This window comes from Mastomys coucha, unplaced genomic scaffold (genome assembly GCF_008632895.1).
Source record: "Mastomys coucha isolate ucsf_1 unplaced genomic scaffold, UCSF_Mcou_1 pScaffold20, whole genome shotgun sequence".
In the NCBI taxonomy this organism is placed as follows: domain Eukaryota; kingdom Metazoa; phylum Chordata; class Mammalia; order Rodentia; family Muridae; genus Mastomys; species Mastomys coucha.
The window spans coordinates 36,559,776-36,575,032 of NW_022196903.1; the positions used below are offsets into that span (position 1 = coordinate 36,559,776).

The 15,257-nt window shown below is 40.6% G+C and overlaps 1 gene segment (V, D, J or C); it reads right to left on the reverse strand.

Annotated features, from left to right (window-relative positions):
• LOC116098067 overlaps positions 1-1,754 on the reverse strand; it is a 7,060-nt gene extending 5,306 nt beyond the window's left edge. Inside the window, 2 exon segments of the V gene segment in view lie at positions 988-1,160; positions 1,515-1,754. Coding sequence covers positions 988-1,160; positions 1,515-1,557 — 216 coding nt within the window.
• Between the last annotated feature and the right edge of the window lie 13,503 nt (positions 1,755-15,257).

Here is a 15,257-nt window from a genome sequence, read left to right on the forward strand (position 1 = left end):
CCCCCGTTTTGCTACAAAAAAATAGAGGAGAGACAGAAGAACTGGGAAGTTTAAATGACAATAAAGCCACTATCAGACCTGGTAACACATGCTTGTTTGGCTGAGGCAGGAGGACTGCTTCAAATTTGAGGCAAGCACAGACTACATAGTAGAATTTTGTCCCAAACAAAAGAAACAAACAAACAAGAGCCAAGCAGCAGTAATAATTCCTGAATGAACATTTTCCATATTAACTTTTACATTTGGTCTTAGTCAAAAATGCTAAGAACTTTCTTATATTAAGTTTTATCTTGCATAGCTGTCTAATGACATCTTGTTCCTCTCTGATTGATGTCTTGAGTTTCAGCCTCTATAAACTTTCTAGCCTCAGCAGAAAGATGAATGATGGAGATACTCCCAGAGGTGAATTAACTAATTGAGTTACATAAGATTCTCCTACCTGTTCACCAGTCTACCTGGTATCAGATACAGGTAGATCCCTTTTCTCTCAGCCATATATGTCCATGAGCATGCTCAGGGTAACTCAATAGTAATGTGAGACAAGTGTAAAGTGTTTAGACGAGAGTAGCCTGCTTTGAGGAGTGGTATACAATATCCTACTACTGGATACTGCAAACTGGAACGTTTACTGTGTGTGGGCAACTCACAGGTTCTGCGTATGTGAGTCACTGATGAAGAGTTTAATAAATTTCTTTGGAGACTTCTGACGTGAATCATGTTGTTTTCCAGACTTCAACTTGGCTATCAGCCAGAAATTCAGTGGCAAACCCCCTCCACCCATCCCCAGTGAGGATTCCTAGCAAGGGAGATAGGACTAAAGAGAAGGTGTGGTTTTTGCACAGATGTCTGCCCCACCCTACTCAGTGTGAGACTCCAGGCACAAAGGTAGACGCCAGAGTGACTGAGGAGCAGCTTCTCTGTGCTTAAGATGAATTGGCTATCCTTGGGCCTAGAAGCTGAGAAGTTCCAGGGCATCACCGATTCTACCTGGCCAGCATTAATAGAGTAGAAGAGTTGCTGGAGGGTCCCTCCTGTGGCTTGCCAGTACCAGTAGAGGTTGGGGTTTGATTTCCCTTCTATGGTACACTCCAGAGAGAGTGGATTGCCCACCACCTGAACCTTGGCAGCTGGCCGTTGATGGATAGTCTGAGCACTAACATCTGTAAAAAAAAATTAAAGAGTAGTTTAGAGATGAAACACACACACACACACACACACACACACACCTCAGGTTGATTGCCTTCCCTTGTGAAGGTGTTACATGTAATCAATCCCAGGGAGTACACTAGAAGAGCCAAGGATGAAAAATGTTACAAGGCAAGGGGAGACAAATCCTTTCTAAGAGATACAAAACTGAGAGTCAATACTGAAATAGCGTGAAATGCCCAAGGATATCTCAGTAATTAGAGAAATGTGATCAAGAGAGGCAAGCCAGCACCAAAGAATCTATGTTAAAGGTATAGGGATGGAAGCAAGGATTTGAAGGTAGGCTTTTGGGAGGGGAATGCACCCACCCATGAACATGCCCAGGAGAAAGGCAAGGAGAGAGTAGAGCATAGTTCAAGATGGTCTTTGTCTAGGCTTGTCTACTCTGCGCTTGTACTTCCTCTTCTAGGCCAGAGACACACAGGCCCCTCCTACTTCAAGACTGGCTGCCAGAGTGGAAGTTTAGATCCCCTTGAGCTGGGGAGGAAATGAGGCTGGGCTTTCTTAAGCAGGTGGTGAATCATCCCCACCCTCCCTGGGAACCAGCTGTGCTCTGCACTTGTTAGCATTATTGCACTCCTGCTGATGTTCTGGTATGTAAATATAGTTAATGAATCATTATTTATGAGCAAACAAGGGGCAACTCTCTAGGTACTCCTGGAGACATCCTGGTGTCTTTGACTATCAGAGCAACTATTGCTAGTAAGATAATAAAAGGGGATTTTATTTTAGTCAGTGCCAGGATATGACACCTACACTGCTAGAAAGGAGAGACATAAAGGCAGATAACAACTCAAGAGATTTAGGTCTCTGGAGTTTTCAAAGGAGAAAAGTGTAGTTCTGAGTAAAGGAACCTGTTATGCCATCCAACAGGAGGAGTGACCATATCCTCTTCATCCTTGGTAGGTAGGACTAGAGGCCCACAGGAAGAATTAACTACAAAAAGGATCAAAGCTGGCCTGTGTTCCGTATGTCTCCAAAGGCCCATCTAGATATATTTTTTGTCCCTTTAGTTAAACAACACATTACAAGGCCTTGCAATTAGATGGGTCCAGGTCAATACTGTAGTTCATTCCTCTTGCTTTGTAGGAAGCCTGTAATAATTATGATACTCACTTATCTCATGTGTAACATGTGACAAATAATATCCAGAAAGAAGGACTACAATACCAACAAATGCCAAATGGCTTAAAGATATGTTTTGCCTGATAACACAAGCACTCTAACAAACATTGCCTTTAAAGCTCAAGCAAACAGCAAAGACTCAGAGGTTCACAAGGGGGTAGATCTGGCAGGTAAGAGCTGAAGATGCCAGAGACACAAGAAGTATAATGATGCTAAGCTGAGGGGGAAGATCTGAAAGGTAGTTGGTAGAGCTTCATTCCACTGAGATGAAGCATAGCACCCTAAGATGTTTGGAGGACAGCCAACTGGTCCCTTGGAACCTCACTTGTGCGGTTCTTTGTTCTCTGAAGCATTCATTTATAAAACAATTATTCAATCTTAGATGTGGGAGAGTGGTTTAAAGTGAGGACCTGGAAAAGGCAACAGTAGGCGTGGCCAAGCAGGGAGGTTAAGCCTGCAGCAAATGAGCTGTTTGAAGTGCTTCATCACTTCATAGGGGTCTAATGACCTAATGCATTTGTTATTGATGCTCTTGCTGCAGAAGCATGAGTTAAAATTGGAGCTCTTCCTTCAGATGGCTTCCATTGCAGCACTTTCCAGTTGCTTACTTCAGAGTGTGCCACGTTTATGGAGGGCGTGGTTTGTTTGTTTGTTTGTTTCATCTTTTCTAAGTCTAATTAACCCTCTTACAATATTTATTTTACTGAGAAAGCGAGTGATACACATAGTGCGCATGGAATAAACACTTAGAAATATGATGAAAAATAGCTACAGGCAATACAGGAAGCTAATGCTGTTTGAAAATTGCTCAATCTCAGTTTGCATAAATCTTTTGCTAGAACGTGATGAAATAGATATGCAAGCCAGGATATGGGAGACTGGACTGAAGATAACACACACACACCTACTGTCTTTAACTGCCTTTGTTGTTTATGTCACTGTTCTTTTTTGTTCCTACATTAGTATGTTTTAGGGAGTGGGATGAACCCCCTAATGGCCCTTGAGTGAGAACTAAGCACAGAGAAGAGAGGAGGTAGGTAGTAGCATTAGGGAAAAGTGAATTAATTGTTCTCGCTTTCAGTGGGACTACATCCTATTTTCCTTAGGCTGGCAGGTTTAGGTACCATGTTAGCCCATGAGACTTAATATAATCCATTGGTCACACTGGCTCAGTGTCACTGCCAAGTGTAGAAACAACACAATCTTCCTCCTTCGGTGTGAAACAGCAGAGTGGGGGAGAGGAGCTGCATCAGTCAGATCAGAAATACCAGCTGGCTCCTAAATCCTGATCATTATCACAATTCTAGCTTGAAGCTCCTTCCATATGGCTGATGTCTTAGGGAAAAAAAAAGCTCTCTTCCTTCTCCATCACCATCTGCAATGCTGCTGATTCATTCAGTCATTCAAGGCATTCATCTGTTGATGGGGATGTGATCCCTGGTCTCTCTAGCTGCAGGGCTTTGCAAGGGAAGGGTCTGGCCACATCTAGCGCCAATGAGGTGTTGACCAGATGATGTAATCAGAGGCTGGTTTGACCTGTGGCCTGCTCTCTCCTTAACCTTCCAAGGCATTTGTAGGTGGGGCCCCATGTCTCTGACAAACCTCCTATGAAATCCCCTTGCTACCTTCATGAGCTTCTTCTGCCGCACACTATGCTAGACTTGATTCTAAATGAATTATTATGGATCCGATAAGCTTCACATTAAGAAGATGGCTGGATCAGTCATCTTCTCATTATCACTTATACATTTTATGTCTAAACAAAAAACTTGGAAGGTATTTGTGACATCTGTTTTTTTTTCCTCTACAAGAGTTAAAAATTACTACAGCTTATGGAAAGGAGTGGAGAGTCAGTCAAAGTCATGTGTCAGAAGTCCCTGTGCCTGTTGTGGCTTGCATATGCCCTCCAAGGCATATGTACTAAAAACTTAATCACTACTGCAACAGCAATTAAAAAAAAAAAAAAACCTTCAAGTATGATTAGATCATGAAGGCTTGGCCCTTAAGATGGATTAATCCTTTTATGGTGGGAGTGAGTTCCTTAAAAAAAGATGAGCTTGGCATGGTCTCTGTCTCTGTCTCTGTCTCTGTCTCTGTCTCTGTCTCTCTCTCTGTCTCTGTCTCTCTCTCTCTCTCTTTCTCTCTCTCTCTCTTCCTCTTCCCCTCTATCTTTTCATATTCTCCCTCTCTCTCATCTATTTCCCTCCCCTCCTCCTCTCCTTCCCTGATTCTGTCTCTTCTTTTTATCCCTTCCCCTCCTATTTTTCTCCTTGCACTTCTACCATGAAACAGTACAGCAAGAAGGCTTTCTTCTAGATACCAGACCCTTGATCTTGGACTTTGCAACCTCTGAAATAATAAATAAATAAATTTCTGTGCATTATAAAGTGCTTGTTTGTTGTGCACCATGATAGTACCACAAAATAGAATACAATAATGTCCTTCTATTTGCTCATATGAGTCCTAACCAGGTAAAGTCTTGAAAGAGAGAGAGAGAAGATAAAGTTAGAAGCTCAATCTTGAGACCAGAGGAGAGTTGTGATTATTTCCTGGGTAGGGAAACAAAGTCCTATGCCCTGACATGTCAGACTGGCTAGAGCCTGGAAAGCAGACATGCCATGTGGTGAGTGGAATGGTGGCCTCCCAAAGGCATCTACACCCTAAATCCCAAGAACCTACACATACACTTGTATAAACGAATGTGAAATAAGAGACTAAGGAATCTTGTGAGATTGCCCTAAATTAGGCATCTATCCAGAATTTTCTAGTGCTCAGTCCTTGAACATGGCTGAGGAAAACAGGGGGAAAAGAAATGCAGCCAAGGACAGAGGGTAAGGGGGTGTTAGACTACAGGCTTTGAAGATAGGAGATGGATCTGAGCTAAACACTGCAGGTGGTTTCTACAATCTGAAGAAGGTTTCAAAATAGCCATCAAGCTGGCTCTAGGCCTTGGACAGCAGGTGGAGCAGACAGCAATCCCTGGCGGAAAAGAAGAGAGAGAAGCCCCAGCCAGAAGCTCTGAGGTGTTTTCTTAGGCAGCAAATATAAAGAGGAAACCCAAACTAAACATCATATAAGGTACAATAGAAAGACAGGGAAAGTAGGAAGACATAGGAAGAAAATGAGCCAGCCCCTCATGTGAGGATCAGGGGGAAGCTTCTCACCAGCTTAGAAGCTAGAGTTCCAGCACAAGTAGCATTTGCTGAGAAGGAGTCTGCCATATATAGCATTCATTTCCTATCTAAATATATTATGCTAAAATAACAGTGACCCAGGCTGATGGCCTGAATGTATGTATGTGACTTGGATAGTAAGGCCTCATTCTTGTCTCATAGTTTCTAAGAGTCTCAGACAAACCTTGTTCACAGTGAAACCATCCTAATTTCCTGCATCTTTGTGGCCTAAGCATTTACCTCATCAACTGCAATTTTGTCACCACCATGGAATCGCTCTGTCATCATTTAGTTTCTGACAGCTTCAAAATCCAACAGATTGGTACTTATGGCTATTGTGAAGACAATGCAATAAGACTCTTTAGGAAACCTACAGTCAGCTTTGCAATGTGTTTCACTCACTGCTCCAGAGCCTCTTTCTTTCTCAGTCTTCATGTTTATAATCTACTAAAAATTTCTCAGTAAACTCTATTTCTGTTTACACTGGCTCATCCTGAAAAGTCTTCTTTGCATTGAAGCCAAGAATCCTGGTTTTGCCCGAGTAGAGACCTCTGAATAGAACTTCCCAGACTGTTATGGGAGACATCAAAGACCATGTGTCTGTACCTGTGACCCTGCTGGCAAGCAGGCTCTCTGAGTCAAGATTTGAGTCTGGAGGTCAGGAAGCTAAAGTGGTTAATTACCAGAAAGAGGAGTGAGTCCCATAAGAGCTGAGAATCTCTACAAGACTTATCACTCCTTCTAATAAATAACTGCATGTGAAGACACTGGGCACAGCTGAGGAGCGTCCACTGAGAGTAAGCAAGCAGCATACTCCAAGTTCAACAGGGCTAGAAATAGGTGGCACCTTCACAAAGAACAGAGAGAGCTCCTCATTCAACCAGCACTGACTGGAATCCTGACAAGCATATTACTTCAGCCATGGGCTGATTGGCTATGTATGAAAGGTGTTTTTAGATATGACTTATAAACCTTTAAAATAAGCTTTGAAAAATATCAGTTTGCTTCCATATAGTTACTATGCCACCAAACAAAATCCAGAGTTGTATATTCTACCAGTATAGAATTCAGATACTTGACATTTAATACAAATGTGCAAGAAAGGAAATATTGTCCATAAAAAGGAAAAAATTCATTATTAGAGACAGATTAAGGGATGATACACGTGACAATAGACTAGGGTATTAAAGATTAATACTGTTATACATTCAACATGTTAAAAGAAAACATAGCCATTAATAAAAGATATGAAAAATAATGTCTGAAATAAAGTACCTTTAAATAAAAAATGTATGGACTATGATTTGAAAATACCTTGCATTTGATTAACAGCATATGAGATATTTCAGAGGGACCAAAAAGATAAAGTAATAGATATCATCTAGAATGAAAATCGGTTAAAAAAAATATAAAAAAAATTAAACACTTATGAATAGTAAGACAACTTAAAGGCAGGTAATATTCAAACTACCAAAATACTGTCAAATTGATCAGATTGAGAGATTGCTTGATTAGTAAAACACACATTTGTAGGTGTCTGCATCGAACACATCATGAGGACTCTGATATAAGCAATGGTTTAATCCATTTATGAACTTGAAACTTAAGTGGACTATGAAGTGTGTGTGGTGGGAAGGAAACCTTAGCAAGTCATGGTGGTAGATATTTGAAGAGTACATCTTGGCTCCAGCTCCTTCCTTTTATTTCTCTCTACTTCCTAGCTTCCACATCACCAAAAAAAAAACAAAAAAGAAAACAAAAAAACAAAAACAAAAAAACAAACAAAAAAAATCCCTCTTGTACTTGAGGATGTATCTCCCTGGCAGTGTGGCTCCTTAGCATGCACAAGAACCTGAGTTTGGTTTCAATGACTTTAAAAGTAAATAAACAAGAAGTATTGAAGAGTAAGGCATGGTCCTGTACATCTGTAATTCTAGCACTATGGAGGCTAAAGCAGGAAGAACTTTGGACTAAGTTGAGCTTTATAATAAGTTCCATGCTAACTGAGCTATGAAATAAGAACTTAAAGGCAACAGACTGAAGAGGAATAGGTAGATGTAAAGTACTTCCATGAAGACCTGACTTCAATCCCAAAATACACATAAAGAAAGAAAACAAAGCATTGTGTGTCCATAATCCTTGCACTGGGAGGAAGCCATAACAGCAAGATCCATTGAACTTGCTGGCCAGCTCAGCAATTCAGTGAGATCTAGGTTCAAAGAGGCTGTGTCTCAAAATGAAGATGAAAGGCAACTGAAGAAGACACCCCATATTGACCTTTGACCTCTATATATACCCATTATATATAAGTGCCCCACACCCATAAAAAATGTTAAAATATTTCAAAAGGCAGCCAGAGAATAAAAGACACGGAATTTATAATTGAATAAAGTTATACATTATAAAATTGAATATACGCAGTCAAGTCCACACAAAAGACAACAATTTTAAAGTAAGAAGGGAATCTACAAATCTAGAATTTTGTTCCAATTAAAATAATTTCCAAAACATTTGATTAATCTTTCTTTGACATGCAAAACTTAAAATACTAAAAATCATGAAAAGCATAGAGGAATACACTTTAAGAAGTATTAGGGAAATGGATGGATCTGGAGAATATCATCCTGAGTGAGGTAACCCAATCACAAAAGAACACACATGGCATGCACTCTCTGATAAGTGGATATTAGCCCAGAAGCTCAGAATACCCAAAATACAATCCACAAACCACAAGAAACTCAAGAAGAAGGAAGACCAAAGTGTGGATGCTTCATTCCTTCTTAGAAAGAGGTACAAAATACCCATCTAAGGAGTCGCAGAGACAAACTATGGAGCAAAGACTGAAAGAAGGACAATCCAGAGACTGCTCTACCTGGGAATTCAATCATCAAACCCAGACACTGTTGTGGATGTCAGCAAGTGCTGGCTGACAGGAGCCTAATATAGTTGTCTCCTGAGAGGCTCTGATAGTACTTGACTAATAAAGAAGTAGAGACTCACAACCATCCATTGGACTGAGCATAGGGTCCCCAGTGAAGGAGCTAGAGAAAGGACCCAAGGAGCTGAAGGGTTTGCAGCCCCTTAGGACAAACAACAAAATGAACTAACTAGTACCCTCAGAGCTCCCAGGGACTAAACCATCAGCCAAAGAGCACACATGTGGGACTCATGGCTCCAGCAGCATATGTATAGCAGAGGATGGCCTAGTTGGTCATCAATGTGAGGAGAGGCCCTTGGTCCAGTGAAGGTTTATGCCCCAGTGTAGGGGAATGCTAGGGCCAGGAAGTGGGAGAGGGTGGGTTTGTGATCAGGGGCAGGGGGAGGAAATAGGATTAATTTTTTTGTTTTTGTTTTTGTTTTTGATATTTTTTGGGGGGGTAACCAGGAGAGGAGATATCATTTGAAATGTAAATAAAGAAAATATGTAATAAAAAATAAATAAATAAAAGTAAGAAAAATATTTTAAAAGTAAGAAAAATATTTTCACAGTAGAAAAAAACCACAATGTATATTAAAGATAGAGTTTGGGTTTAAAAAAAGAGGAAGAAGAAGTATTAAAATATGTATCTTTCAGGTAAAAAAAGAAAAAAATTCCAGACAACATTGGTATTCTAGCATTGAGTATGGAGAAGGATTTTAAAAAGAAGGAAAAAAATGGAACTTAAAGCTCTTGCAAATATTGTGTATATTGCCATCAAGCCAGATTCAAATTGTCAACAGTTTAATAACTAATTTGTGAAATTCCTTAACATTTAGCAATTAGGCTTCCTGGGCTACTACAAGTCAAAAAGTAATGGTAAAGCATCAGTTGCAAATATGAGTTAAGTATTAAAACAGTATCCATTTTATATTTTAACTTAAGAAATATTTTTTATTTGCAACCAAAATGAACTAAGAGACAAAATATTTGTCAACCATTTTCTAGTAATTAGACAGCATACTGGGTCTAACACTGACCAACACAGGTCCGGGGGAATGAATGACATGAACTTTATGACTGCCTAAGTTGATCCTTGAAAGCATCTCCAGGCCACAGCACAAAAAAGCAAAGCCCAGGTAAATACCAGCAAGCATACTGAGTTCAGGAGATACAGGTGAGCCCAGCAGGCATAAGGCAGGTGTATTGCCTTGGGCCGTGTGTGGGAAGAGAAGAGTGAGCATATAGAATGTCTTAGGAAGTTTCCACTTTCCAAAAGTGTTGGTGAAGGCACAAATATGGAAATATGCCCAAGACTAGAAAGGTAACCACATAAAGGAGTAAAGAGAGTGGCCGTCAGTAAAGAGAGTGGCTGTCTAGTTCCACAAGGGGAAAGGATTGGTATAAACTCTCCACGAGACTGAAAAATCTCAAAATTCATAGGACATTGGAAATCAGACTCATACTTTTTCCTTTCATTGAAAGTAGATTTTTTTCTGACATAATATATTCTGATCATGATTACCCCTCCCTCTACTCCTCCCAGTTGTTCCCCAAATCCCCTCCCACACAGGAATAATAATAAAATAGGATAATATAAACCAAACCCCTAACTTATAAGACAAGGACAAAACCAAACAGTAGAAGAGCCCACGAGGAGGAACAAGAACCAGAGACCCACTGATTTGCACACTCAGGAGTACTGTAGAAACACTAAACTGGAAGCCATGATAGATAAGCAAAGGACCTGAGACAGACTCACGAAGGCTCTGTGCATGCTGTCTCTGTCTCTGTGAGTTCATATGAGCTTTGACCAAGTTGATTTAGAAGGTCTTGCTGTCTTGGTGTAGACACTGGCTCTTACACTCATTCTGTCGTCTTTTCTACAGAGTTCCCCAACCCCTAGGAGATTTGATGGAAATAGCCCATTTAGGGGTGAGTGTTCTAAGATTTCTATCATTCTCTGCATATGTCTGGCTGTAACTCTGTATTTGTTCCCATCTGCTGGAGGAAGAGGCTTCTCTGGTGGTGATTTAGTGAGACACCGGTTTATGAATACAGCTGAAGCTCATTAGGAGTTGCTGGGCAGTGGTGGCACACGCCTTTAATCCCAGCACTTGGGAGGCAGAGGCAGGTGGATTTCTGAGTTAAAGGCAAGCCTGGTCTACAGAGTGAGTTCCAAGATAGCCAGGGCTACACAGAGAAACTTTTGTCTCAAAAAAACAAAAAAACAAAAAAACAAAAAGAAGTCATTTCATTGACACTTTTTCTTTTTTTCTTTTTTCTTTTCTTTTCTTTTTTTTTTTTTATTACAGCAGTATTTGGTTTTACCCTAAGTTACCAGCCCATCTAGATCCAGGTTCTTGGTTACCCATTCAAATTAGATATTGGGTGGTTACTCCCACAAGCTTTGTGTCACACCCTTGGATTTGCATATCTTGCAGGCAAGACTCCATTGTAGATTAAAAGATTTGTAGCTGGGTTGATATTTATGTAGCATGCAGATCTGGGGGTAGCTTGCAGAGAAACTTCCTATACCAAAGACTTTAGGATGTAAATATGAAAGATCTATATAGACACCAGCTCAATTTCCCCATGGTCAATAAACTGTGTAAGTGGTATCTTGAGTGATAGGGCCTTGCTTTCATTTTGTGGAAAACAATCTATAGACTTGACAGAAGTCTGGCTTGAGTTGTTTGGGGATTTCTATGGGAACGCTTTGTCCAACAACTTTACTAGAGGCAAGCAAATCTTGGTGCTGTAAGCTTCAGCTGGTGACAAGAGATGGCCAGTTGGGGTTGTCTTCCCTATTATTTGTTGATTTCATTTAGATTACCTCCATATATGTTTACACTTTTACAAAGAATCTACTGTATTAGGTTTCCATACTAAACTTTGGTCTTTCCATACTAAACTTTAGCTGCTTCCCGTGTATTCTCCTATCTCCCCCTTGCCTCACCTTTTCACTTGATCCTGTTTCAGCCTCCCCCGGCCCCACCCCACCCACATATAACCATCTATATTTCCATTTCCTATGAAGATTTATCTCCTTCACTAGTTCATTACTCTATACCAAACCTCTGTAGTTCTACGTATTATAGCTTGGGTATTATTGATTTAACAGCTAATGGCCACATGTTGGGAAACCCTACTACTTAAGGTCACAGTCTACCATGTCCGGATAGTTCCTCTCAGCACAGTGAAAAATGGAGGACTCCCTTTTCCAGCAGAGCTTCCCTTCTCTGACCTTGTCTGGGGAATACAACCCTCCCCCCATATCCTCTACCTAAGGAAGGTCATGTAGCCCTTGGCAGACCTACAAGTATCTCTGTGGTAGAATAAAGCAACTTTTGGTTGCTATGTCCAAGAGTAATATAGCTAGGTCTTGAGGTAGATCTATTACCATCTTCTAGAGGGACAGCCACATTGATTTCCCTAATAGCTGTACAAGTTTATAGTCCCACCAACAATGGATGAGTAGTCCCATTCTCCATATCTTTGCCAGCATGAGATGTCCCTTATTTTATTCATCTTAGCCATTCTGACTGGTGTAAGATGAAATTGCAAAGTAGTTTTGATTTAAATTTGCTTGATGACTAAAGATGTTGAACATTTCTTTGTTTCTCAGCCTTTTGATTTTTGTCTTTTGAGAATTCTCTGTTTAGATCGGTACCCCCTTTTTTTAAATTGGTTTTTTTCTTGATAAATGAAGTCAAACTGAAGACCCAGATATAAATCTACACACCTGTGGACACTTTAGCTTTTATAACAAAGCCAGAAATACACACTGAAAAAAGACAGCATCTTCAACAAATGATGCTGGCCAAGCTGAACAGCTGTATGTAGAAGAATCCAAATACATTCGTACTTATAACCCTGCACAAAACTCAACTCCAAATGGATCAGGTACATTGAACCTGATAGATAAGATTCAGACTCCTAAGTATTTTGACTCATGAGTAAAGAAAAATTACCCTTGAACTTAATGCTGCTTTGCTCCCACCACACAAATCTTTAAAGCCAATCTCTACAGAATTAGACTGCTCCCAAAAATTTTTAAATGTTCTAAAGTGGAGCTCAATGATTTTTATCAGAATATATCAATCTTAATAAAAGAAAAACTAATGGATAGCATTTAATTAAAATGTAGCAGGCACATAAAGAAATGTAGGAAACATAATTCATAAAGAAGACAAAATGAATTAATTGAGCTGTTCCTGAAATGACACAGATGTCAGAATTAAAGACAAAGACATTCAGGCAGTAATTATAACTGTGTACCATATGCTCATGGGGAAGCAGAGAGACTGGCTGCATTAAACTCAGATAGGAAACTATCCCAAAGCACCAAATCAAATTGATGGAAATTAAAAACTATAATGCATGACACTAAACATATACTTGGTAAGATTAATGGTAGATTACATTATATCAGAAAGCAATATTAAAACCTTGATTGCAATAGTGAAAATAAACCACAGTGAAGTACAAGAGAAAAACAATTACTGAAAACAGATCATCAATGAATTATAGAAAATGTAAAGTGATTTCACATACTTGTAATTACATTCCGTCCTCAAACAAATAAATAGACACAAAAAAATTAAAAGAGATACCTATTAAAACTATAAAAACTCTAAACTCTGACAGTTGAGATTGCTCATACCTCTAATCCCAGCACCTAGGTAGCAAAAGACAGGAGCACGGGCATGAGTTCAAAGCCAACCTGGCCTTCACAGAGTGTTCCTGGACAGCATTTGCTATAGAGAGAAATCATGATTAAAACTATTAAGAAGCCAAAGCAAACAACAAAAATTACACCTCAAAACAAAGTCTATACACACACACACACACACACACACACTACAAAAGAATATCACTTAAACTGCTCAAAATGTGTTAAAAGAAAACATCACTACTTTAACTATATGGAAGGTTTTTGAGATGTTTAGACTCAGGGGATAGTTAATTTTCATAGGAGATTGTTGTTTCCTGTAGCTAAATACAAATGGATTTTCTGGAAGAGAAGTAGGAACCTAAAGAAATAAAGAGGAACCAGACAGTGAGAGAGAATTAAACAATGGAACTGAGCCATGGTGTGCTTTCAGTCCTCCATGTATTATTCAACTGTCTCTGTAACAAGCAGGCAGGCAGAAACCCCTCCCCCAGTCCGTCAGCATCCTCTTCTTCGGAATGGAGGCATGAGTTCGGTGTAGCAGGGACTTGGAGAGAGGCGTGGCTATTTGCAGGAGCTTGGATAAAGGCGTGGCTATTTGTGACAAGGCAAGGTCTGAGAACCAGCTCCTGGCTGGAAGATGGTCCCAGGAGATGTTTTTTATTTGCACCATGGAGGAAAATAAAGAGGCTAGGCCCTGTGCATATATAATAAAGCTATGTAGCTTGGACTTCTTGTGGAACTCTAACAGTGGGAATGGGAGCTGTCTCTGACTCTTTTGCCTGCTTGTGACTATTTCCTTCTACTGGGTTGTCTCCTCTGGTCAGGATAGGAGAAGAGGTACCTAGTCTTACTGCAAATTGATAGGCCATGAGAAGCCTGCCCTTTTCTGAAAAGAAACACAGGAGAATGGATGGGGGCAAGGGACAGAGAGGAGCCAGTGTGGACAGACTGGGAAGAGGAAAGGAAGTAGGAGAAGCTTCAGTCCACAGGTGAAAAAGGAAGGAAGGAAGGAAGGAAGGAAAGAAGGAAGGAAGGAAGAAAGGAAGGAAGGAAGGAAGGAAAGAAGGAAGGAAGGAAAGAAGGAAGGAAGGAAAGAAGGAAGGAAGGAAGGAAGGAAGGAAGGAAGGAAGGAAGGAAGGAAGGAAAGAAGGAAGGAAGGAAGAAAGGAAGGAAGGAAGGAAGGAGGGAAGGGAAATATATATATGTGTGTGTGTGTGTGCATGTGTGTGTGTGTGTGTGTATGTGTGTATGTGTATATGTATAGAGGAGACATTTATATATGAAAGAAATAAAGAAAATAAAAGAAAGAAAATAGATTTCCTGATTTAAAAAAAAAATAGGCAGGCAGTGATGATTCATGCCTTTAATCGCTACACCTGAGAGGCAGAGGTGAGTCTGGTCTACAGAGTGAGTTCCAGGACAGAGAGGGTGACACAGAGAAACTCTGTCTCAAAAAACAAACAAACAGCTCTCTGTCCCTTCCCTGCAATCTGAGAGCTTGCCTTCAGGGATTGCTCTAACCCAGGGACTCAGGTGAGATCCACCATTTTCTCTCTGGTGAATTTCTAAGGTGGGACCAGCTGGGAGGCACAGGCCTCACAAGTGGCAGGGCAGCAGGGACAGGATCCCCTCTACATACCTCTACACCTAGGAGTGACAGCGGTGGATCAAGCCCTCTCTGCCCCTTACCTGCAAGCAAAGAGCGTGCCTTCAGGGAGTGCTTTAACCCAAGGACTCGGGTAAGATCCAACATTTTCTCTCCAGTGACTTTCTAAGGTTGGACCAACCAGGAGGCATAGGTCTCACAAGTGGCAGGGCATCTTGGTCAGGATCCTTTCTACCTCAGACCATGCCTAGGAGAAACAACAGATCCACAGCCCTCTCTGCATCTTTCCCCCAAGTGGAGATCTTGTCTACAGGGTGTCCTCTGACCCCAGGACTCAGGACAGACAACTGATCCACAGCTATCTGCTCCTGAGTTTTACCAGAGGAGAGTTGATCTCCCAGAAGTGCTGACACAGGCTTACAGACCCACAGGAGAAACAAGATGTAGTCAGAGACAGCAAGAACATCTAACACCAGAGATCAACAGATGGCGAAAGGCAAAGGCAAGAATCCTACCAACAGAAACCAAGACTACTTGGCTTCATCAGAACCT